The sequence below is a fragment of the Zeus faber genome (assembly GCF_960531495.2).
Source record: "Zeus faber genome assembly, chromosome: 10".
In the NCBI taxonomy this organism is placed as follows: domain Eukaryota; kingdom Metazoa; phylum Chordata; class Actinopteri; order Zeiformes; family Zeidae; genus Zeus; species Zeus faber.
In genome coordinates, this window is record NC_137199.1 from 26592134 (window position 1) to 26618462 (window position 26329).

At 43.9% G+C, this 26329-nt stretch overlaps 1 protein-coding gene across 2 annotated transcripts in view; it reads left to right on the top strand.

Annotated features, from left to right (window-relative positions):
* Positions 1-26329, top strand: part of glra4a (glycine receptor, alpha 4a) — a 50334-nt gene that overhangs the window by 20290 nt on the left and 3715 nt on the right. Inside the window, exons 2-8 of one of the 2 annotated variants that reach the window (XM_080008612.1) lie at positions 16138-16268; positions 16856-16923; positions 18062-18285; positions 19727-19809; positions 23254-23391; positions 23545-23759; positions 24624-24773. In XM_080008612.1, coding sequence (XP_079864738.1) covers positions 16138-16268; positions 16856-16923; positions 18062-18285; positions 19727-19809; positions 23254-23391; positions 23545-23759; positions 24624-24773 — 1009 coding nt within the window. The remainder of the gene's footprint in view (positions 1-16137; positions 16269-16855; positions 16924-18061; positions 18286-19726; positions 19810-23253; positions 23392-23544; positions 23760-24623; positions 24774-26329) is intronic. The other variant, XM_080008613.1, reaches the window with a different exon arrangement.

Genomic DNA, 26329 nt, shown 5'->3' on the forward strand with positions numbered 1-26329 from the left:
TTTTCTGTACTTGATAGACTGTTATAAACAGTCTAAACCTGCCCATTTCTTATGTGTAAATACATTATAAAAGCACTGATAGTCATCCCCATAATGTCCTTAATTACTAATATTGAGGTATTATTTTTGATGAATACGTCAATATCAATAGATACTGTATTGTGATATTTGATTGTCAATATCGCCCAGCCTTAGTTTCATTCAGTAAAAAAAAGATGTTCATACATTTAACGTTGCACAATGCATACAGTAACACAGGTACTATGTGAACCTGTGCCAGAGGTTGTGGTCCGGTGCTGTCCATGGTAGGCTTGGGCGATTGGACAAATATATTGGCAACCGGCCATTGGCGAGTCCATCTGCAGTTTGTTTTTTTTTTGGTGTTTTTTGTCCTTTCATTTTGCAAATTTAATGACCTGTCAAGTACAATCCAAAACGTGAATAGGAATGGTATCGCGCGTCGCCGCTTTAACCACACCGGGTGCTTTTCTCCCCGTCTGGCGAAATCCACAAAAAGATTAAATAAATCACCGTAAACCCTGTTTCCAGGTCATTCTGGAAATGAGCTTTTTCGCTTTCCCTGGTTCAGTTCAGTTCGGTTCAGATATTGGAGGAACAATGCGGGGGTGCAGAGCGCACTCAGACACACACCTGTTGCTGGGGGCCGGGGGGCCCGTCCCAGAGGAGCCGCGGCCGCCGGGGAGCAGAGACGCAGACCGGGACGGGATAATTACACGATCTGATCCTTATATTTTGCTATCCTTTTAAAACAACTTATTAAGCGATTGTCTTCACTGAACCTCCTCGCTGCGGCCGTTGAGAACCGGTTCTCCGTCCTGAGCCGCGTTTGCAAAGACGGCAAATTACTTCCTTCGGCTTGTCCGATTTGCGTCCGGTTTAAACCCAAATAATCCCATGTTGGATTGCAGAGGGAGGGAGACAGCAGCGCACGGAAAGGCGCATTGGTGCGATCTGCCCCTACCCACCCACACGGCAAATATATTGACAATTGGTTGTTGGGCTGATGGTTGCCAGTAGCATAATTTGAGAATTTTGACACCCTGGTCCATGCAGATATTACTGCAGTCCACCATCAAAGCAATCTTCCACAGCCAGTTCAGTCCATCTTTTAAACAGAAATCCTGCCGGAGCTTTTTCACACAGGCCGACAGGAGGCAATCCGTGCTGATATCAGATCTCAGAAGTGGAGAAGGCGGCCTGAATGCAGAGAGGAGGGGAGACATCTGCGCTTTTCGCCGGATTCATCTCCTTTGGCAGAAAGGTCAATGTCAGCAGTGGATTGCTGACATTTCATTTAACCTGCCACGTTTCCAAATACTGTTGCCTTCTCTAAGCGTTTTGGTAGAGCCCATACTACAGATAACTACACATTAACATCAATGTACAGTTATAGCACAGGCAGAGCTGTAGTCACTCTCCACGGACCAGCCCAAAAACCCAGTTTGATGTTAGTTCTGATTTACGATTACGGATTACGCACAAAATCATAATGGGTGAACGGTGAACACATTTCGTATTTGTTAAAGCGATTGCTCTGTGACCTTTTCAAACAAATGATCAAATACAAAATATGGTCGGGGTAAGGTGAAATGTGCTGGCAAGTAGGGCTGGACGATATGGCCAAAAATGTTATCACGATATGATTTTTTTATATTGATGTTGATTATTATTACGATATATATCCAATTATAATAATAATAATTCTCAATTTACAGTTTTAAGTGTATTCCCATGGCTTTACCTTAAACACTGAAAAAATAAAATAAAGAATATGTAAACTAAAAAGATAAATAGATAATATAGAAATTGATCAAGGCTGCAGATATTCTTTTATTATCCCATTCAAATTTTTCTTAATACTCAAATGTATTCAAAATTGTAATGATTAAATTTAGTGGGGGAGGGGCCTCACGCACAGTTCGGCAGCTCCGATCAGAGCGATCTTTTCTCAAAACAAAGCAAATAAAAACTCCAGATGTATTTAATTTACTCCGTTTCCAGCTGCTGGTGCGGTCCGCAAGCCGGTGTTTGGGAACCTCTGCACTAAAGGACATTGCGTCGGTGATGGTTGGGTTTATTTCCCACTTTCATCACCACATCTGTGGAATTACTGGAGATTCTGCTGAAAGACTCACTTTCCCTTGTACACACAGTTAAACGCTGGAGGCGAGGGAGAGAACGCTCTAATGTGCGTTCACTGTGCAACAAAATGGTTGCACTTATATTGAACTTTATTACTCATCATATGTGGCTTGATTTGCAAACATAAGCCAATCTATATTTAGAATTTACAATCAATTTATTAAAAATAAAATACACAATCAAATGGCAATTTCAGCATTCGAAAAGTATATTTTTTGAATATTTGAATTCTATTCGAAATTTGTTACTGCAGCCTTAAAATATAAAAACATCATTGTCGTCTGAGAACTGTCCTATTGACTGTTCTAGTCATGTGGTTGTTTCTCTGCTCTGTACCATTGGCTGTTCGTGTCACATGGTTGTTTCTCTGCTGTACGCTTGGCTGTTCGTGTCACATGGTTGTTTCACTGCTGTACAATTGGCTGTTTGGGTCACACGGTTGGTTCTCTGCTCTGTACCATTGGCTGATCGTGTCACATGGTTGTTTCTCTGCTGTACGCTTGGCTGTTCGTGTCACATGGTTGTTTCTCTGCCCTGTACCATTGGCTGTTCCTGTCACATGGTTGTTTCTCTGCTCTGTACCATTGGCTGTTCGTGTCACATGGTTGTTTCTCTGCTCTGTCTGTACGATTGGCCGTTTGTGTCACATGGTTGTTTCTCTGCTCTGTACCATTGGCTGTTCGTGTCACATGGTTGTTTCACTGCTGTACAGTTGGCTGTTCGTGTCACATGGTTGTTTCTCTGCTGTACGCTTGGCTGTTCGTGTCACATGGTTGTTTCTCTGCTGTACGCTTGGCTGTTCGTGTCACATGGTTGTTTCTCTGCTCTGTACCATTGGCTGTTCGTGTCACATGGTTGTTTCTCTGCTCTGTCTGTACGATTGGCCGTTTGTGTCACATGGTTGTTTCTCTGCTCTGTACCATTGGCTGTTCGTGTCACATGGTTGTTTCTCTGCTCTGTCTTTACGATTGGCCGTTTGTGTCACATGGTTGTTTCTTTGCTCTGTACCATTGGCTGTTCGTGTCACATGGTTGTTTCACTGCTGTACAGTTGGCTGTTCGTGTCACATGGTTGTTTCTCTGCTCTGTACCATTGGCTGTTCGTGTCACATGGTTGTTTCTCTGCTCTGTCTGTACGATTGGCCGTTTGTGTCACATGGTTGTTTCTCTGCTCTGTACCATTGGCTGTTCGTGTCACATGGTTGTTTCACTGCTGTACCATTGGCTGTTCGTGTCACATGGTTGTTTCACTGCTGTACAATTGGCTGTTTGTGTCACATGGTTGTTTCTCTGCTCTGTACCATTGCTGTTCGTCCCGTGTCTTTGTAGGTAGAGGAAAATGGACTCTATATTGAACTGTATTGACAATAAATAAATGTATCATCACTATCGTGGAAGATTTTATCGTAAAAATTATCTAGATTGTTTTATCGTCCAGCCTTACTGACAAGTAAACAGGTTAAAACTGAATTTGAAACCGTTGTGGTCCTTTCATAATTTGAAGAAAGACACTGGAGTCACGCACCGTTGTTGCAGTAATTGGTAGTTAAATAACTAGAGTACAATACAGTGTTGAAATGATGAATAACATTCATGACAATCAATGACAACAATTGATTATGTGGGCAAAGCTGGTGCTTGACTATCACTCACTTTTTCTTTGGCAATTGACGGCTGGTTTGGCATAATAAAATTGGGTAAAAATAAAAAGATCTGCAAGATAACGTGTGGGGCGGAGACAATTCAAGGTAAAGTTTTAATTTGAGGGTAGATGTTCCAATCAGGAGTCTGACAAAACTGGTTGGGAGTGTGTAATTCTGATCATGTAGTACTCCGAGATATGTTGAAAGAGTGAATCAAATCAAACCAAGATAGGAAAATATCACATGAAAAATGAAACTTAAGACATCAGAAGGAAAGCGTGACAGAGTGCTGAGTATCAGCTAAAGCAGAACAGGAAGGGCCCGGGGCGCTGGTGGTGTTGGGAGTTCATTCCGAAAGAAATGGAGTCATCAGGAACGTAAATCTGCCATCAGAGTGCAGCCCATTGTGTCGCTGTCAGCGATGTGGCGAGAGCTTGGAAAGATCATTCTTCCGGGTCCTCTTGAGATGTCAAGCCCCACTGCCACAAGAATAAAGATTGTATTACAAATGAGGACGCATAACCGACAGCACAGGGTTTTCACCAGTGATTGACTTTGCAGGGAAGCCTGGATTAGTCTATTACTCTAAATCATTAAACCCCAGGGTTCACAATGAGGCAGCGAAAAGCACTTCCTTGGAGCTAATTCTGCTATTAGCATTGATCCATGACTAAAGTAATTATTATCACAGTTATTATTTTTATTTGTTTCTTAATTACCCACTGTGTTATGCTCATCCAGTCTTTTCTTTAATTTTTCAAGTTGGGGGAGCTTTTTATTGTAAACCCATTATATACATTCTCAGTGAGGTCTCTAGTGTAGGGTGACCACAATTTGAATTTGAATTGGGTTTTGCCCAACATTCGGCACTCTGCGTCCCCGTTGTACACGATGCTTTTCTTTTTGTTTTGTACAATAAGGGCACAGGCCCAGCCCTATACACACACACACACACACACACACACACACACACACACACACACACACACACACACCCCTAAAAGCACACAATGATGATGACGCCCACTTCTCCGGTGGGATCTTTGTGCACGCGTTTCTCTGCATACAGTATATTTACAGTATATCATATACTGTATGTGTGGCAGTTTTGCCTACCAGACGCCACCCCAGTGGACCTCCGGCACAGAGACACAGACAACGGGGTTTCAGACACACAGTTTATTGTAGTGAGTGCACTTGAATGAGCCCAAGAGCAGGTAGACATGTGTCTTGACGGGGGGGGGGGCGGTCAGAGAGTGACTGCTGAGCGTCCCTGTTATGCACGGTGCTTTTTTTTCAGTCATTCATTCATTCATAAGTTAATGGAGAGGCACGGGGACGTGCAGCAGAGTCGCCTGTAGGAAGCGCCGGCCATACACACACACAAACACAACACACACACACACACACACACACACACACACACACACACACACACACACACACACACACACACAACCCGAAAGCTCTAAATTCCCATCGAGCAAGTGGGCGTGTTGAGGACAATGCCAACTTCTCCGGTGGGATCTTCGTAAATGCTCTTTTCTACTTGCCTCTATACAGTACATAACATATGGAAGCGCTGAAAACAAGAATAATATTATTATTATTATTATTATTATTATTATTATTATTTTAATTGTTCTAAAAACCAGGACAATTTGGTAGTATATGTTGAAAACCAGGACATTCTAGTGTTTTACAAATATCTGTTGGGTCTCAGGACACACAGCTCAAAAGCAGGACAGTCCCAAACAAACCGGGACGTCTAGTCACTGTACTCTAGTAGCGATGTTTTCTCCTGTCCGAGTGAAGACGAAAGGAGGAAAGCATGAGGATTAATTGTAGCCGCATGTCTAAGCCGTCCTTTTTTACTGGATATGTGAACAGAAAATGGTGATGGATTTGTAGAAGTTATTTGTCATTTCGCCCCAGTCCGAATTGCTCCCTCTGTGATTTACTGTACATGGTTGTTAATGGGCCATGTGTGTTGTCCTGTACAGTGTTTCAATTTGAGTTATGACCGTGCCAACGCCACCATGACAAGTTAATATATAATGAATCATGCCTGGCAAAGGAAACTATTCCTGTTTGTTTCCCCAGCAGTAGACTTTGGCCTTTCTGGTTGAGGTTGTTTTCTGTTAGTATGTTTTTTGTCCCATTAGGGGGAAACAGAAAGGATTGATCTGACCTGTGCTGGGGTTCTTTAGAACATTATTTCACCACACATGGCTTTGGCTTACATAACAATGCTCATGTTGTCAGGTTAGCCGGGTCTGGATCAAAGCTCCATCTTCCCTATATGTTTCGATAGCCAGAGGTATCACTGTACAGGAGTACATGTGGTCCCACCCCGAAATACAAATGTGCACAGGTAAGTTGCAATGTGCTCCGATTCGTTCCCCAACAAGGTTATTTATTGAACTGGGTCAGCGATAGCCAAGGGCCATCATACACAGTGGAGGTAGGACGAGGTCCGTCAGTCAAAACAAAAGATGGCATGCCAGTATATTAGCATAAAGCTCAGTGTAAATGTAAGTACTTTTGACAGAAGGTCTGCCATTGGCATAGTTCAATTTGTACTGTTTTGTTGACATTGTCAAAAAGGAATCAACCTCAATGGGAGAGGTTCTCCCTGAGGGTCAATTGTTCAAGGGACTGTTTCATTGGTGGGAAACTGGAGTGCCAAACCAACTTGTCGCCCATTATGTGAATAGCACTGAAATGTGGGATGTTCATGCATGGATGTCTGATGGCACTGATGTCCCTGTGCTTCCATGTAAGCTCTGAGAAATGGATACAATCCCAAATGATTCATTTCTCTGATCGCCATCTTCCACATGAAAAGCAATTAACAGCATGTGTTTGCAATTCATGGGCAGAATACACACGCAATCTAATTGGATGCAAAGCAGCACAGGGTGTTCGCTGTTGCTAGGAGATTAAGGGCTAGAAATTACTTTTAACATTCCAGGTTAGAATAACCTCCATTATTTGGTATACACTGATTGCACCTACTCCAGTAATTTCATTCTGTGGGGTGGGAAACTTATATCATATAACACACAATATGAGATGCTTTGATTGTGGAGCAAGCTTGTAATACGATCAAACATAGGGTTATTAGAAATAGATTTACTTTGGAAACAAATATTCACAGGTCAATGATGTAGGTAACGCAATCTTTATATGACTGATCTATTTTCCTTCATTCTTAATGAGACAATGAGAAATAAGTTATCAAGCGGAACGCCTACAATTGATGTGAATGTCTATGAACAGAATGAAAAGCCTGAATTATGCTTTAGATGGTGTATATCTTGTACATTTTATTTGCAAAGGGTGGGGAAAAGTACTCACTGTAGGACATTAAGTGCATAATACATACATTTATTCAAATCAGCGCCAAGACAAATACTTATCAGTTTGGCCCATCCATGTTTACAATATCTACAATACAAGCAACATAAGCGTAATGTGACATTAAGTAGGAAGGAAGGTGAAAGGCAGCTCCCGTGATTTTCTCTGCATGGATAAATATTTAAACACCTTTTAAAGACCCTTTTTTGTGATGCAATGTGATACTGTAAATGCTTCACAAATTATGCTGATTTTATGTTTTTCAAGTCTACTGGCCACCTCAACACATATTCATGGAAACTCTTCTTATCAAACCACTTAGGTAGAATGTTTTTGTATTGCATTTTACATAATTCCTTGCGGGATCGTGAATCCTGGGCAACAACCATTGTCCTCTCTCATAACCCATAGACAATGCCATTGTTTTGGTTCCTCTTGTATTGGATTTGCGTAAACTCAAATCCAAGATTCTTTTTTCCATTGTTATTGAGTGGAACTTGAGGATGGTTTCTTACGGTAGTTGCGAAAATTGTTCAGACGCCATAGGGAATGATGGATTGTTGTTGTTATCGTTTTATAGCCTGTGTCATGTACATTTTAAATGTTGCAGAATGACCATCTGTTTCCAGTGTAGCGGCTGCGCAAGTTTTCTCGACCGTTTTAGAGGAACGCTTGCTTCAACTGATTATTGAAGTTTATCATGCGTACACGTGGCTACTGTGAACATTGATCCTTACAGTGATCTTGTTTTTCAAAAACTACAGTACCTGGTTGACATTGCGGTTTGCAAGTGGGCCGGAGCCGTTTTGGTTGCGATCTAATGAAATTTTGCTGAGTAGTTTCTGAGACGTGTTGGATGAGTTGTAATGTGGTGGCATCAGATGGTTGATACACTGACACCAGAACTCCGGACAGCTTGTGTTTCCTTCTCTGATTTGGCGCCCCCAGCTCCGCTTACAATCGGCACTGGATGAGCAACTGCCATACAAACGGACTCCCCTCACCGATGTTTGAAATCCTGTTCAAAGTTGATCCATAAAATAATGAAAAGCTACCTCTTTCGGTCCAGAGGCTTTATTGTCGCTTCATATTTGAAACAATTCTGTAGAATCTGACTCAAAAGTTGTTTTGTATGTAACACAATGGACATACAGTACAATCTTGAAATTTAAGCTACTCATGGCTGCTTTAATGGTACAGTATGAATTTCCTTATTGGTAATTGTCTTGGGCTTGGGCGATCGTGCATAATTCCAACCGCCCATCGCTCTACTGGGACAACTAGGATCTCGTAATCGTGCTGTAAATGTCCAGACAGTAGGGACGCACAGGTCTTTTAACTCAGTTGTGTTAAAAATGTTTGTTTCATACATGTAGGAGACAAACAAAAATTGATAGATCGAAAATAAAAAGACAGGCAAAAACAAAAAGACTCTGCACTCACGCGGATGCTCGGATTTTTCCTGGCAGATAAAAAACATCATAACAATCGTCCGTCATCAATGTCAATCGTTAATCTGCCCAAGCCTAACTCTGGTCCATGCCCTTCTTATCTCCCACTGCCGTAAACCTCCTCTGTTTGGGTTTATTGGGTTTCTTAACAGACCGACAGACAGTCCCAACTCTTCTCATTCTTTTTTGATATTAAAAATAACGTTATCTAACTGCGACTCCGTGGATGGCACCTCTTATTAAAAGCCTTTGCTGACAATGACTGAAGTACAATCCGTTCAACTTCCGCTGATAGATGTAGGAGTGTGACATATTGCGGGTTGCTTTGAATGAATGTGTCGAATATTAAAATCACTGAAATGGAACTCAAACTATCTGCTTAAAGCCAGGAAGTCAAGTGGGTTTTCAAAACATTTGGAGTTATTGGTGGCATATTTAAAGTGTAGTATTCTCTCTTCATCAAACGTATGAGATTGAAGTCACAATAACCTTGAATCTCATTAACCTCTTCATAAGAACTTCGATGACAATTATATACCGACCTCATTCTATCTATTAAAAGATGTCTGCAAATTAAACACCATCTGAAAGGGCGTTCTGTACTACAGGGGTTTGAGCTGTTTCAAACCAAAAGCCATTACAAGATTCTGACAATCAAAAACGCCCGTCTTTGAAAAGTGATCGTCCGAGTTGGGTGCATTTAACATCACACTGTTTTAGGTGCTAAGATGAAAACCATGTATCAGCAAAAAAGCTTCGGCCAGGCATTCTCTGAGTTTTGTGTCTGGGTTATGTGGTGTGGGGATGGTGTGGTCTGAGCAGCCACACCCGTCCTGGGTCTAGGTAATTGGGGACCCAGGATCAGAGTGGCTGCATCCCTGTTGCTTGTTGGTTGGTCTGACGAGCAACAGGTAAAACCCCCATCCCCACACACACTTGGAGAGGTGTGTGGGGATGGGAGTCGGAGAGGAGTCCTTGTCCTGACACACGTCTGCTCTTGGGCTCGTTCCACCTCGCGCTGTCTCTACAATAAACTGTGTGTCTGAAACCCCGTCGTCTGTGTCTCTGTGCCGGAGGTCCCTGAAAACGCCACTTGGGTGGCGTGAGGTAGGCCAAACTGCCACACATATATAACCTAGATACTGTAAATATACTGTATACAGAGAAGCACGTAGACAAAGATCCCACCGGAGAAGTGGGCGTCATCGTGTGTGTGTGTGTGTGTGTGTGTGTGTGTGTGTGTGTGTGTGTGTGTGTGTGTGTGTGTGTGTGTGTGTGTGTGTGTGTTTGTGTCTGTGTGTGTGTGTGTGAGACGTAGGGCCGGCGCTTCCTGTAGGTGACGCCACAGCGCGTCCCTGTGCCCTTATTGAACGAAACAAAAAAAGCACCGTCTATAACGGGGACGCTCAACAATCACCCTCTTACACCCCCCCGGCCAACAGAGTGCCGAATGTGTGGTACTCTTTAGGGTCCCGATTTGGGGCTTTCAGCATGCGGTCGCCCTAAGTATACATCAAACCTCACCTTCTAATGGCCCCCACCTAATGATCGAGATCTATACTGAAATTAAAGGTTTGGATTTCAAATTATTATCAGTAATGATGATGCCAGTCAGCAAGTACACGTGCTGCATTTCAGATTTATTTATTCGTTTGTTTGTTTGTTTGTTCGTTTATTTTAATCGTCAATGGACAAAAAGGACATACAGCAATTCACTGGTGCAGATGATATTTCACTGGAATTGGCTCTTAAAATGTGTGCTAGGTTCAGCGTATGTGACATCCATCAGAGCATTAAAGTGGCAGGGGGAATGAGTCTGGGTGAGGTTGGCTTCCAGGCAAAGATGTCTCTTGCTAGAATGTGTTTTGGGCTTGTTGTTTTTTTTTTCTTTTAAAGCAGTGCAGCCGTCTGAAAGTTTTCCTGACGAGATTAGGATTTACCCGACACCTGAAGATTTATTGGCACATCTATTGTCACCCCCGCTCTTCATCAAGCACGACCACACCAAGTCATCAAAAAAGCCCTGACTCCATGACGCTGCTAATGTCGTTTGTTCTTATTAAACTCTTCGCAGACAATGACTGTGATGTAAAGTCAGTTCAACAACTGCACTTTCTTGCGAGTTCATAGAAAAATGTGGGTACTTTCTTTCAATGAAAGCCTTTTCGAGACTTAATGTAATTGTATGAAAGGAGACGTGTTCTGGCGAATATTTGTCCAAAACGAAACTCAAAAATAATCCGCCATGAATAGACAATCCACTGTTTTCAACACTTGCCTGTGTGTCTCTGAATAACTGTTGAATCAATTCAGCAAAAGATAGGGCCTGAAATTGTCTGTATGAAATTATGTCTAAAGAGTTTTACATTATTTGCTTCTCGTAAACAAAGGATACAAAACCGGATACATGCAATCATTCAGAATAGGGACATTGAGAATGTCGCTCACCCTAAATTGCCTAAATTCTTTAGGAACGCGGAGCCTCGGTAATGCTCTGCCCCGGGGGGGGAATTGGACCCACCATCTGTTCGTCACAGGGCCCAGATCAGGGCGGATCGTGAAAAACTGCAAAAAAGATGCAAACCCAGGTAGTGCTGCCGCCTGAAACTGGACGAGTCAGATCATCAGTCGGAAACCCGTCGGTCGACTGAGATTCTTCAAGTCCAGCAGTGTTTTTTTGTTTTTTTTGTTAGTCAGTGTGCATTCCAATGACAGGATAAAACTGGTGCGCCCCGATGGCCGCGCCCCGTTCCTTCAAATAAAACACCTGAAAACGGTGTGTTTTTAGTTGTTTTATTTGGAGGAATGGGGCATGGGCGCTACTATAGGGATGGGTATTTCACGGTACTACTACTCTTAACAATACTGCTTATCGATCCGGTACTTTAACAGTACTCTTATCGTTTTTGTTTTTTTAAAGGGAAAAACTAAAACAAATTAAGAGCCAAATTAATACTGCTTTATTTTCTATTCGCATTGAACAGCCAAATCCGATTCCACTGACCAAATTCCGAGTCGGGTACAGCCATAACTTCAGGCTCAGCATTAACAAGAAATGTACATTATTTGGACCACTATGAACATAAAACATAAGCTTTGCCCCCAAAAATCAAGGAATTTCATTTTGCTTATTAATATCCAACGGTTGGAGGACCCTTATTCGTCAACCTTTCTCACACAAATTGATCCTTAAACTCAGCCAAAACCGGCATTTAAAAAGGTCTTCAGCATAACTGGCTGATGCCCTGTTATGAGAGAGGGACAGGGAAGGAGGGAATGAAAAGGAGAACAAAGAAAGGGAGACAGAGAGTGAGGGATGGAGGGTCCAGGTTACAGTGCCAGTGGGAGCAAAGCTGTGGAGCAGATTCGATGCAGCAGGTTGATGTCAGAAGACGACCGAGGGGAGTTTAGCTCCATCATATGAGAAAGACTCTGTTATGGGCTAAGCTCAGCAGGAAAAAAAAAACACATCACATCAAAGGTACATTTTCTGTGTGTGTGTGTGTGTGTGTGTGTGTGTGTGTGTGTGTGTGTGTGTCTGTGTGTGTGTGTGGGAGTGAGTGAGTGAGTGAGTGAGTGAGTGAGTGAGTGAGTGGACGCAAGCGTGGTGCAAGAGTGTCTACCCCTGTGAGTTTGCTTTGAAAACTTTAGGCCGAGTTTATTATTACCCTTTATTATGAGTACATGAGTATATCCTTCCTGTGTGTGAATGAACCTCTGTATATAATTGTACATTTTGCCGGCCTTTGGCTGGACAAATATTTGAAGTGTTGACATTAATGTACGATATAAATATATTAAAGAATAGGCTTGGGTGATTGGACGAAGACATCGACAACCGACGATTGGAGTCCATTGGCGCTTATTTTTTGGGCATGTTTTTGTCCTTTTGTTTTTCGTATTGAATGACCTGTAAAGCTCAATTCAAACGTGCGCAAATGGAATGGAATTGCGCCTCGCCGCTTTAACCATGCCCGGTGCTTTTCTCATCGTCTGAGATCCGCAGATGGATTAAATAAATCACCGTAAACCCCATTTCTAGGTCATTCTGAAACTGGCTTTCTCGCTTTCTTTCTTCCTTTGGTTCGGTTGAGATATTGGAGGAACAGCGCGGCGGTGCAGAGAGCACTCAGACACGCACACACCTGTTACCGTTACCGGGGGGCTGGCGGGGGGCCAGTCCCGGGGGAGCCACAGCCGCCTCCTCCTCGGTGGAGCAGAGACCTCGACCGGGGCGGGCTTCCTCCGGGATAATTACACGATCTGATCCTTTTATTTTTCTATCCTTTTAAAACACCTCATTAAGCGATTGTTTTAACTGAGCCTCCTTGCTGCGGCCGGTGAGACCCGGTGCTCCGTCCCGAGCCGCGTTTGCCAAGACGGCAAATGACTTCTGTTATGTCCTTCGGCTTCGCCTGTTGCGTCTGGTTTCAAACCAGAATAATGCCATATAGGATTGCAGAGCAGGGTTTTCCCCAGAAAAGTTGTTAGGCCGTGTGGCAGGTATGGGCCGGGGGGTGGGGGGTAAGAGTGAGGCTGAGAGTGTCCCAAAATTCGGTTAGAAAAAAAATATATATAAATATATATATATATATATTTTTTTTTATGAACTAACACCATTTTTTCAAAGACTTTTTCACCTTTTAACAAATAACTGACACTTTGTGTGAACTGGACGTTTTTTATGTTTTTTACGACCCCCTCTTTTATCTGATTGGCTGAGCGACCATCGTGGGACATTGACCAGCGCTGCCGCTGTTTGGCTCGAGTTGCAGGGGAGAGGAAAGCGGTGTTGCCTCATACAGAGCAATAGAGAGGATTTCAAGCGGCGCACTCCAAACCATAATGCTAGTGAAGCCCCGTGTGGTGGTTTCGGAGCACCAGAGGGCGGGCATATCAATCAGCATCTCGGCATGGCAACGAAACGAGGCACCGAAATCTTCAATGCGATCCGGTAGATACGGGTCGTATAGGAACAGGGGCTATAGTGGTAACGGGTGCCCAACCGAGCGGGATGTCTAAAATATGATGATGTTTTGATCCAGAGTGTGCACAGAGAGGAGGGGCCATCCACAGACGAGTCTGTTGTGAGAGTAAGAGGGAATCAATGTGCTGGCCGCTACATCGAAATACGATTTTTACCCATTTTAAATTGTAAAAAAAAAAAAAATATATGTATATATATATATATATATATATATATATATATATATATATATATATATATATATATATATATATATATATGAAATGAAAATGTGGCGGTCAATGTTGATATTTTGATAAAGAAACACCAACAACATTAAAAATGCATAATAAAATAAAACGCTGAAGCTTAGGCCCGGCAGTACGAAGATTTTGACATATCGCCCAACCCTATTAACAAACCATTGCCTCAATGCGGCTACTACTCATGGATTTTTAGTACAATTTACTAGACATTCTACTCATCTCCATCAACGTACATCTTACATGTAAGGTGACAACCATTTCGATCCATTACGCTTTTCGATCTTTTAAGAATTGTCCAAGAGCACGCTGTTCTCCAAACAATTACCAAATACTCAACACAACCTCATTCTTGGGACTCAATAAAAGTCTAACTGTGGGTTGTCAAAATCCCCTGCAGTGGTCTGTGTGGCTTTAAGTACAGCTTAGAGGCCCTCAGAACTTTCGAATCTGTGACTCCACACCCATGAGAACGCGGAGCCTCGGTAATGCTCTGCCCCGGGGAGGGAATTGGACCCACCATCTGTACTTCACAGGGCCCAGATCAGGGCGGATCGTGAGCCGTTAACAATCGCATCAAAAGCATGGGGTGCGATCAGCTGTGGTACAGCAGGGGCCTGTCAGGGAGGAAATCCATCACCAGGCAGGGTCCCTGGGCTACAGGGAGGGCTTGCTTTCTGTCTTCCTCTCCTCTTTTCTGTTTTTATTTATTTATTTTTTGGTTTTTTTTGTTTTTTTCTGATTCCTTTCTCCCATATTCTCTCCCCCTCTCCCTTTCCATGCCCTGGTGGTCCTGCCTATCAATGGCTGCCCGAGTTTCTCTGGATCTGTTATCTACATCTCCCTCTCCTTGGTGTGACACTCAGCATTTCAATTGAGCTATCACCCTGTCAGACCAGTGGACCAGAAAAGGACAAGTTTACCTCCCTACCTCGTCTTCCAGGGTCTAATAAGCAGAATAGGAGGGGATGCAAACCAAGTTTTCGGATGGTTTACCCGCCTCTTGAATGGTGGACAAACCTGCCGTCTACTACAACTACAGACTACCATCCGACATAACGGAACGCGTGCAATTCTTGAACCTCCAATGAAGCAAGGCCGGAACGAAAGTAGAAAATCGGCAGAATACCAAATACGCATGACAAGAATACATAATTAAGGAAAGTTTCATACAAACGTTGTACAAAGTGCTGGTCGTACCAATGGGTGCATCTCCATTCACATTCTACCCACACGACAAGTATGCGATAGCCATTTCTTTTCGAGGTTTTATTAACACCCTCCCCCTGTTCAAACCAGCTTTGAGGCGCAGACACTTCTATTTCTTTCCTGCGATCCGACAGCCGCTCTAGGTCTCTGGTACAGTGTAGACTCATATGAAACATTTAAATTGACAAAAAAACATTTCTGTGTAGTTTTTATTTCAAAAAGGCTCCCACAGTTGAACACTAGAGAGCACCTTCCCCCCCTGATGCCCCATGGGCCCCATGAGGCCCTTTTTACCAGGCGTTTTTTTGTTTTTTTTTCAGCGTGGATGGGCATCGGTGTAGCGGGTTGTCTGGGCAAGATATGCATATTCATGAGGAACGTGTGCTCGCCCGCAATTTGCGCACTGTGGAGGGCAGATCACGGGCTGATCATCTACCGCCGTAAAAACGCTGTGGTAACGGGAACACTCCCCCCCCCCCGTCAGCAGATTGCCCAGAGCGGCAAAATGCCTAGAACCGGAGCTGGGGGTCCGTGAGCCTTTTTTTTTTTTTTTTAAGCACCTGCCCCTCTTACTGTCTCTGCAAGGGCCTGGGAAGCGTGCAGCACACCGCGCCGCACCCTTGCGCTGCGCCGACATGCATGGCGTACTTCTCCAGTTTGGACAATCTGAGAGACTTAAAAAAAAATAAAATAAAATGCAAGCACGCAGAACTTTCTGTGCTCAAAGGCCGTCAGCCTCAGCGACTCACCTCTCGATTTTGTTTACTCCACTGCCGGCCAGAAATTGTACCCCGGCAGCGGAGGAGGACATCAGCTGCAGCACACGCTGTTAATTTGATGATCTTTTTGCCGCCAGCCGCCGTGAGACCGTCCAAGGCTCATTCCCTAATCCAGTTGCACCCTGTATGTTTGCTGATGATTAACCATTCACCATTGCCTCTCGTTATCGGTAACCCTAACCTCCCTCCCTCCCAGCCACTCTGCCGCTCTGCTCTGTTTTCTCTAATCTCACCTCCTCTTCCTCCTCTCCTCTTCTTTATGATTCCATTCCTCTGTGCGGTGGCCTCCCCACGGCGCTGTCAGACCGAGCTCCTGTAAGGAGGAGATAAAGCCCCCGAGCAGGGCCGGACCGCAGCTGTCGCCTTCTGACTTTCTGGACAAGCTCATGGGAAAAACGTCCGGCTATGACGCCCGCATCAGACCCAACTTCAAAGGTACTCAAAATGCCACGGTACAACAAGCACAGCACCTTGCAATTTTTATCATCCAATTTGATTGTCTTGTGCTATTTGTCTGATTTAGTTAGATTACAAATCAGATTCAGGGTTGAGTCTGATTTGCCAACACAGATTCTGACTGGGATTTTGGTGTGCAGTGTTTTACTATGCAGTGCTTGCATGCTCCCCCACCCCGCCCCAACTGTCCAAACATAGTTATGTATTCTTCAACTAGGTATATTTGTGACCTAGCGAGTCTCATCCATATTGTATTCCTACTCCACTTCTACAAAGTTCGTCTGCTTCCTGTCTGGTTGCCACTACTTCCATTGCCATCTAATATTGTCGAAACAAAATGTTTTATTATCCAGATGTTTTTTGCGATTTGTTTTTAACAAGTGCTGTGTTTCTAGCACAGTTTTGTTAACATTACTATTGGATCTTCTAACTTGCATTTTGTGGGCAGAATTCTTTAAACATAAGAGGGGAGTGTAATAAGGTGGAAACATAATAGCGTATATTCACAATGTCCCCAAATCTGGTTGTGTTTACTACTTGTTCTGTTTTGGTATTTTTCCCCTCAGGCCCACCTGTGAATGTCACCTGCAATATTTTCATCAACAGCTTTGGCTCCATAACAGAAACCACCATGGTAAGAGCAACAGGGATCTACAACTAGAACCAATTCCGCTCCCATTCTCGTTGTCATGTTTTCAGTATCATAAAGCGTCATGATATGACGAGTCATATCGGTGCAGTTGTATTTTCCTCAAGTGTCATGGTGTGGATTTTTTTTTTTTTTTTTAACCACATCTCCTTAGTTGAACTGCTCTGTATTTGAGTCCCCCCCCCCCCCCCGGCTTCTCTGTTTCACGGAACATATCAGCGTAACCTTCAGAGACCAATGGGTCACTGACATACTAATAATGAACTGTCCACTCTGCAATTAAAATGAAAAATTGGAAAAGGGACGAAAAATCTTGGCAAGGGATGAAAATTGCTGCCCTGGAGTCCTCCACTACCGAGGCCGGGGGGGGAAGCTCGGTCAGCACAGTTCCGGTGAAGAGTTAAACATCGTTGTGGGAAATATCACACATGTACACGGGTCATCCCGAAACGGGTGGAATGAATGCCGCTCGTATTTTCACTTCGATAAGCTACCGTACTTTATGGAGTATCACTAAAATTTGGTACGCTTGCGAACATCTAAGATCCCCTTTTAGTTGAGATGTTTTCCAAGTATTGCCTCAGTTATTGAGCAGCTGTATTGCTGCATCTTCAAGTAAAGACACAGTTTGACCTTCGTTGCATTCCTAATTTTTATATGTTAAAACAAAGACTGCGTGTTTAACAATGCCGTGTCTGCCGTTCATGCCATTCATCAGTTGAGTTATAATTGATATTGAATATTTGGGTTAAGCCATATTGGTGAAACTATCATATTAGATATTTTATTATTTTGAATAAAAAATACACATTTTAACTGCCAAATCAATTCCTTTTCAGTTTTTTTTAAGTCTGTTCCCATTATATGCATGATACTGCTGCACTATGTCATTCTTAGCTTTTTGCTATAAATATATATACACACACACACACACACACACACACACACACACACTTTCTTCCGGGATTGTAAAACAATTTCATTATTATATATATATACATACAGTATATACACCTTTGTATATTATGTATTCTGTAGTCTAACAGCATACTTTTCCCAAAAGAGAACTCTACCTGCTACCCCACCGCTAATGGAGTACTAACTAGAACGGTTCGCTCTGCAGGACTACAGGCTCAATGTCTTCCTACGGCAAAAATGGAACGACCCGCGCCTGGCGTACAGTGAATACCCAGATGACTCACTGGATCTGGACCCTTCCATGTTGGACTCTATCTGGAAGCCGGATCTGTTCTTCGCTAACGAGAAAGGAGCCAACTTCCACGAGGTCACCACCGATAACAAGCTGCTGCGAATCTTCCAGGACGGCAGCGTTCTCTACAGCATCAGGTCATCTCTCTTATCTGTCCATCTGTCCACCTTATACATTCAGATTCACACGCAGCAAGGTGTAATGGAATTAATAAAGGGGCGCGATTTTCACTTGCGAGTCAATGCATTTCTTGCAAGAGTGAATTTGGGGTATTATCGTTACATCAGGCACGATCAAAGTGAGAAGAAAGTCCTAATGATGAGATACGCAAGTTGTGAGTACCTCCGTTTCAATCTATACCACCATAATCCGGTTCATCAATTGACTCCGCTTAGCTGCAAAGTCTCTGATTTCCATTTTGGTTACTCACTGTGAAATCCCAGATCAAACGACGGCGTGAGCGCCTCGGAGACTGTCGCCAGATGACAGGAGTTAGGCAACATTAGGGAGTTCATTCATCGCGGTATTGAAGCCTTGCTTATTGCTCTCTGAAAAGAGGAAAAATACTGTACCTTCATGGTATGGTGGGAAACGGGTGCCAGGGAGTACAGAGCTGGCGGCTCTTGTTTTTACTCTGGGCCGTGCATTACAGCAGGTAATTACACAGCTTTCCTCAACCCAAACTCCCTAATAGCCTTCACTCTTCCCTGAGGCTTCTTGAAGGCTTAATGCGTCAGCAACACAATAAATACAAGGAGGGACGTGTTCACCAATTAGTTGGCCGTTAATGTGGTGCTGTGCCAAGTGGCTCGGTAGCTCACTGTGTACCTTCCCATCCAGCATCCTGATAAACAGAAAGGCTCAAGCGTTTCTCCAGAGTTCACTGAAGCGCAAAGTGGAGAGCAAAAATCTGTTCCCCACTCCTGTTCCCATTCTGCCTGAGCTACACTTTCACTCACGCCCGGGACACGACGAATGGATCATTGTGTTGTGTTAGGCTGGAGGTTACATTCGTTTCCAATGTAGGAGTGTGCCTTGATTATGTGCCAAAGTAGTTCCGGAGCGCTCTCTTATTTTCCAGCACGTGCCTTCAAATTCACTGCATAGTTCCGACTGGAATTTCGGAGGGACATGATGCTGACATAAATAGAAAAGAGAGAGCCGGTGATCACATCTTTCGACAGTGAGACCAACGTTGAATAGAGTTCTGTTGTTAGGGTTCCTGGACCCACACCAGCCGCCATGGAAGCGAGGCTCTTTGTGGGTTCGCAGCTTGTGTTGTATAGACCAGTGGTTTTCAAAGTAGGATCCATGGGCTTCCAGAGTTCCTTCAAGAGGCTCCAACAGGGACTGTTTTGACATACAGTGGTTTCATGGTTCTCCCCAACTATAGTATAGACAGAATCATATCAAACCATAAAAACTCTGAAATTGGCATCCCAGAGACCAAATCTTATCAAATGGGGGTCCATGGGCTACTGCGGTGTGTCTTGTGTGTTAGCTTTGTTTTTTTTCCACTCTTTTCTGCTTGAGCCTTTTGCCTGTCACCTTTGGCTTTATGCTGTCTCTCTGTCTCAGGCTGACCCTTATCCTCTCCTGCCCTATGGACTTGAAGAATTTCCCCATGGACATTCAGACCTGTACCATGCAGCTTGAGAGCTGTGAGTCTTTTCTTCCTCTTCTCCTTCCCTTGTGTCTGTCCTTTTCTCATCTTCCTCCCTTCTTCCCTTTCCTCCCTGTCTTCTGCCTGGTGCATGGTTTCTCAGATGTTCCAACACACACGTCATTCCAAGATGTAAACACTCTATAATGTCTGCATGTTCTGCAACGTGATGAAGGTTGATTAAGGTTGTCTGGATTTATACAGGCTCCGGGTTTAACCTTATTTCTTGTTATTTTTTGTTGTTACAACTCTGTTCTTCCCACCCGTTGCTACAAAGTAACCACAATGATGACAAAAGCTGAATTAATGTCATACAATTCATAATTTTATCGTAGGAACTAGAAATAAAAAATGAAAAAAAAACTCCTCTCAGCCAGCAATACCACGTACAGATGATTCAATTCAGTTTCGATTTACCAAAATGTGGAGAATTAGTTCATTACATAGATCAAATGGGTGTAGAGGCTTGCCTGCTTTCTCCATTACTTTTATCACACTGATAATATGCAAAGAAAAAAAAGTTTTTTCGGTCTCTTTTTGCCTAAGGCGCAGATACCATCTACCCCCACAAAACCAATTTCCACGACATAAATAATAGAAGTTTCATTTTGTGTCGCTTTTATTATGTGACCCTGCTCCAGTGCCTGGAGGTGACTTAATTTCACCTGGTGGAGACAATGGAACTTTGGTCCAGCAAAAAGGGAATCAAATGGACCGTTCCAACTCTGGAGTAAATTTAGCTCCCCACTGGCATTTCCCCACAAATAAATAAGTCAACCTGCATGTCGGCATCTCTATTTGCCTCCTTTCTGATTAATATCAAGAGCATTTTGTATGGTCTTGAAACAAAAGTCAGCCTTTGGCAAAGAGCTACAATATAATTACAACAAAGATACACTACTCTCTAAAAAGCTCAGTGAAAGTGATGTGCTTTTTTTGAGTGTGTTTATTGGAGAGAAAATGTTGTGGCACACAGAGGTGTGCTTTGAGACTTAGCATCTGACGTGGTCATTAGCGGAGATGTAATCATTTCTGATTAAAGGCCTACTGGGGCTACCTGGCCTTGTTTTGACAAGTGTTTGCACCTTGCCTAAGGGTGTAATCACCTTGGCTGTGGCGGCATGTTAAGGGGACATTATAGGTTTTACTGCCAATACTGTAGCTGTGCCAACACTGTCCACCCAACGCAAGGGGGGGGGGGGGGCAAGAGCCGATGCCTTCTTCTGCCCTTTTGTGCGACAAGCTCACATAAATATAAACAATATACACGACAAGTTTCTGCCATATTGGGACACGTACGATATACTATGCAAACATACACCGATCAGACATAACATTAAAACCACCACTAATAACCACTAATATTGTGCAGCTCCCCTCGTGCCTCCAAAACAGCTGTGACGCATGGAGGCATGGACTCTACAAGACCTCTGAAGGTGTCCTGTGGTATCTGGCACCAGGACGTTAGCAGCAGATTCTTTAAGTCCTGTAAGTTGCGAGGTGGGGCCTCCATGGATTAGGCTTGTTGTTCCAGCACATGCCACGGATGCTCCATCGGATCGGACCCTAACTCCGCCCATCCACATGATGTAGAAGAAAATGTGATTCATCAGACCAGGCCACCTTCTTCCATTGCTCCATAGCCCAGTTCTGACGCTCATAGGCCCCTTGTAGGCACTTTCAGCGGTGGACATGGGTCAGCGTGGCTACGCAGCAAGCTATGGTGCACTGTGTGTTCTGACACCTTTTTATCATAGCAGCATTAACTTTTTCAGCAATTTGTTCTACAGTAGCTGTTCTGTGGGATCGGACCAAACGGGTTCAACTCAGCTCCCCACATGCATCAGTGAGCCATGGGCGCCCATGACCCTGTCGCCAGTTCACCAGTTGTCCTTCCTTGGACCACTTTTGGTAGGTACTAACCACTGCGTACCAGGAACACCCCACAAGACCTGCCATCACAATTTGGTCCTTATCAAAGTTGCTCAGATCCTTACGCTTGCCCATTTTTTCCTGCTTCTAACACATCAACTTCAAGAACTGACTGTTCACTTGCTGCCTGATATATCCCAGCCCTTGACAGGTGCCATTGGAACAAGATGAGCAATGTTATTCACTTCACCTGTCAGTGGTTTAAATGTTGTGGCTGATCAGTGTACTTACATTCATAGCCGTTCATTTTCACTTTTAACTTAGTATAAATGACCAAAAGACCAAGATGAAGAGAACAAATCTGAAGCATAACTATGGCCTCAATTAAACAGTGACCCATTTGGAGAACTCCTTTGTCAGGAAAGGAGTTGGCACGTTGCTCAAACTCGTTTTCTCTCTAAGATATTGGACATTCAAACTATGCACCTTGACTTTCATGATGATTGTTTTTCAAGTCCTTTCTGCTGGTGAAAGGAGAGACAGCGTTTTATTATCGTAGGAAAACTATTGGTGTTCTCCTTGCTTGTTAAAGCCGGATTTGCGAATGACAGTGAACTCTCCTCAAGAGTGAGATCAGTGTGTTTTAGTGGTTATTCAGGCGAGTAGTAGCGGATAAGGGATAATATCTTGAATAATTGATGTCTTTGTAACTCGGACCTCGCAAGGCCCCGATAGGCATCACTATATTTTACGTGTGTCAAGGATCCAGCATTGTTTTTGCATGCTCCATTCATTTTTAATGCCCCTCTAATCGTGCGCTGTGAGGAGACAAATCTGGGGCTGGATCAACAAGGAGATTGGGTTTTTATGCGTGTGTTTCATTTGTGCGAACAGGATAACTGTGTCCTCTTCCTTGGTGGTCATGTCTGTCTGATGTGTATTTAATTTGTACATAATAACCTTGTCAAACTGACACCGTTTGCACATCTTCATCGGTGCAAACACATTTAGGTTGAAGTACAAGGGCAAGCTTGCCTCCCAATAATCTGCCACCTTAATGTGTGCACAAACTTCCCCCACTGTCAAGGGAAGACATGCTCCTCATGTGCGCCCTTATCCTGTGACCTTCAAACAACTGCAAGACTCCTTCTGAAGCTGTGGCGTGACCTTTATTGTGACAACCGGGTTGGCGAGACGCTCGCCGGACACATGGATATCACATCACTTTTCCATTTTGTTCTGTTTCCCAAATCCCAAGACCTAACTTTTTATGGTTTTCTGAAGGCTTTCAGTTGTCCAATCAAATCCAAGGCGAAGTTGTATTAAAGGAGGTCTTTATGTTGTTGCCCATGCTAAAGAGTTAAATCAATCCCTGCGCAAAATCAAGGCAGGCAATCAAAAAAGGCAATCAAGTAGTTCCAAATTTAAGTCTTCAGAGCGACAAATGATTTTTCTCCTTTGATGCCATGGTCTTGAGATGTCATGCTTTTCTTTTGTCCACATACTGTAGATGTCCCCATTTCCTCATTCTCCATACCATCCGTTAATTCCTGTTATTGTCTCTTTACAGTCGGTTACACCATGAATGACTTGATCTTTGAGTGGTTGTCCGAGAGCCCAGTACAGGTGGCTGATGACCTCACCCTCCCCCAGTTTGTATTGAAAGAGGAGAAAGATCTTGGCTACTGCACAAAGTACTACAACACAGGTGCATAATGGACTGCGGGTGTAATTCAACTGAAATATTCGGGAAAACTACGAGCACTAGACTCACTTTCCCCGTCCTTACCTCATCAATACTGGCCTTCTACAAACCTTTCAGAGAAGACTGTTAAAAATGGCATATTGTTGTGGTTTGAAGGCAAATTCACATGCATTGAGGTGAAGTTCCACTTGGAGCGTCAGATGGGCTACTACCTGATCCAGATGTACATCCCTTCCCTCCTCATCGTCATCCTCTCCTGGGTCTCCTTCTGGATCAACATGGATGCCGCGCCGGCAAGGGTAGGCCTGGGCATCACCACAGTGCTGACCATGACCACCCAGAGTTCTGGCTCCAGGGCATCCCTGCCCAAGGTGGGTGTGGAAAACCCTTCATTTAAGAATTCTTATAAGGTTGACTAGGCATGCGCCGGTGAGATATCCAAACAACAGTGTTGGTAACTTGCGAGAAGGTGCTAAAAGGAACGTTATTGCGTTTCTCTCCTACACAAACAGGTGGACACTTAATGAAGCATTCCAAAAGCAAATGTCTGACACATAGCAATGTCAAATTATTATCCTCTGGGTAAACAGATTGCTCCGTAGATACAGAGCGCCATTCAGACGCATGCAAGGTACAGCTTCGGGCAACTTGTGACTTTATTAAATTTTACTGCTTAGTTCATAGAATGTTCTTGTTTATGCTGGTTTTACCTTTCTACAACGACTATTTTACTTCTGGTGGTGTTCTTCATACTGTCATTGCATGTTTAGTCATCCTAAAAACTTTCCAGTCCCTCCTTGAGACTTTTTTATCCATTGTTGTAGTTTTTCCAAAGCGAACAAAAGTAGGCAGTGTTCTGTCAAACCTAGGAGGCCATGTTATTTTTTTTCTCCTCCGTTTTCCCTACTTTTCTGTGAGAAGTGGCCAGCAAACTGCTGCTGTGCTGAGTTTAGTTTCCACGTGATGCTCACTCAGCAGGCCTGCTTGATGTGTTTTGACGTGTCTTCTCTTGTGAAGGACCCGGACAGAGCTCTTCCAGGGTCTTAGCTCTGACCTGACTCATGGCTATGTGTCAACTGCCCACATCCCACTGACTCATTAGAATTCTAGGCCATCCCAAGGATGTGGGTCATTAGATGCCAGGGCTGAGGAATGGGCGGAGTGTGAACAACCCCTCTCGTTATTCCGTTGGCCCCATTGATCGGTTATTGATGACTCTGACCTTGTGTTCCCAGGTGTCCTACGTGAAGGCCATTGACATCTGGATGGCCGTGTGTCTGTTGTTTGTGTTTGCCGCCCTGCTGGAGTACGCAGCAGTTAACTTTGTCTCAAGGCAACACAAGGAGTTCATCCGGCTGCGGAAGAAGCAGCGGAGGCAGAGAATAGTAAGTTTAAAACACACGTGCACACACAGGATTGTCACAATCGTGAAATTTCAACTTGACGATTAATTGTCATACAAATAATTGCGATTGAAGTTTTCATTGTCTTTAGTGTTCATTTTAAGTCACTGGCATATTATAAGCTTATGATCGTGGAATTAAACGCATCCAGCGCAGAAGAGGAGCTTTCAATTGGCATCTAACTTTGGAATAACCTAAGAATTTGGGTGGACAGTTAATTTTCCTTACCGATGAAATGTGCCAAATTTGCATTCTATTCATTGCAACATTGGCTTAAAATGGGCCTTAAATTTGGGTGTAAACATATGATTGTAGAATCCAACGATTTTCCAAAAAGATCACCATCTGCTCAAATCATTGTGTTCAGGCGACTATGTAATTATGTGTCTGTTGGTCTACACCAAGACCAACATACATTGGTAGTAACATAATCACAGGTTTATACCATCAACACACATACCTCGAAACTTTGAACAGCCGAAGAATGTTTGTTTCCGTGTGTGACACACACACACACGCACACACACACAAACTCAAATCCAAGTCCTCGTCACCCCCCTCACAACGTTGAGTTCTGCCTCTCGCTGTTGTGGGCCACATTACGTTCAGGAACTGACAACAGCAGCACGCTACAGCTGGCTGTCGTATTACATGAGGGAGACGGGCTCATTTCAGTTCGGCTCGTTTCCATGGTGAGAGCTGATCTGTGCAGGGTTCGTGCGATCCTTTTCCTCAGTCGCCCTGTTCCTACACGGAGCCAAAACCTCTCCGCCGGCCCACGTCGCAACAATTTAGACCTCCGCCCCAAATTTCCAACTCTTAAGGATTGAAGGATTACAGTTAAACTACACCCATCTGACAAAGCGGTTCATATGAACTTTGGTATTGCGGTTCCACTTGCGGCCGTTGTTATTTCTGATTGAAAAGACGAGTTTCCCCCGGTGGAGTGAACCCGCTCCATGGTCAAGTGACTGAAACGCCATTACGCTTCCAGCTGGATGTCCACAGGTGTCCCCTTTTAAGCTTACCCCCACAAATATTTATCGATGGATTTGAGATCTCTCGCCAAACGGATAAGTCAATCTGAAGTGCAACAGCAAAAAAGGGAGACTCGAATGTCCTAAAAGCGTGTCAGACAGGCTGGCCGGCCGCCAAGACCTATGGCACAGGAACCCCACTGTCCCGGCAGATTTACTGGACCGTCTGCCGGGCCTTGAATCGATAAGAGAGAAAACGATGGTCCGTGGGGGGAGGGAGGGCACTCTATGCCTCCACATCAGTTGCACAATTACTCCCACTGAGGAGTTTGGGTTGTGAACTACCCATCTGGGAAATATTGACACGTGGCCCACACTACAGGGATGTTGGGAATGTGATGGAGCGTGCACAATCCCACTCTGACCAGGGTTAATCAATACGCCTTCGCAGCCTTCTGTTTGGCTTTTAAACCTTGGGCCTCGCAGGGCTGGGAGAACACCTGTTTCCATTCCTTCCGATCACTCCATGTGATTTCAATGATCCGCTCCGCCGTCACGTGT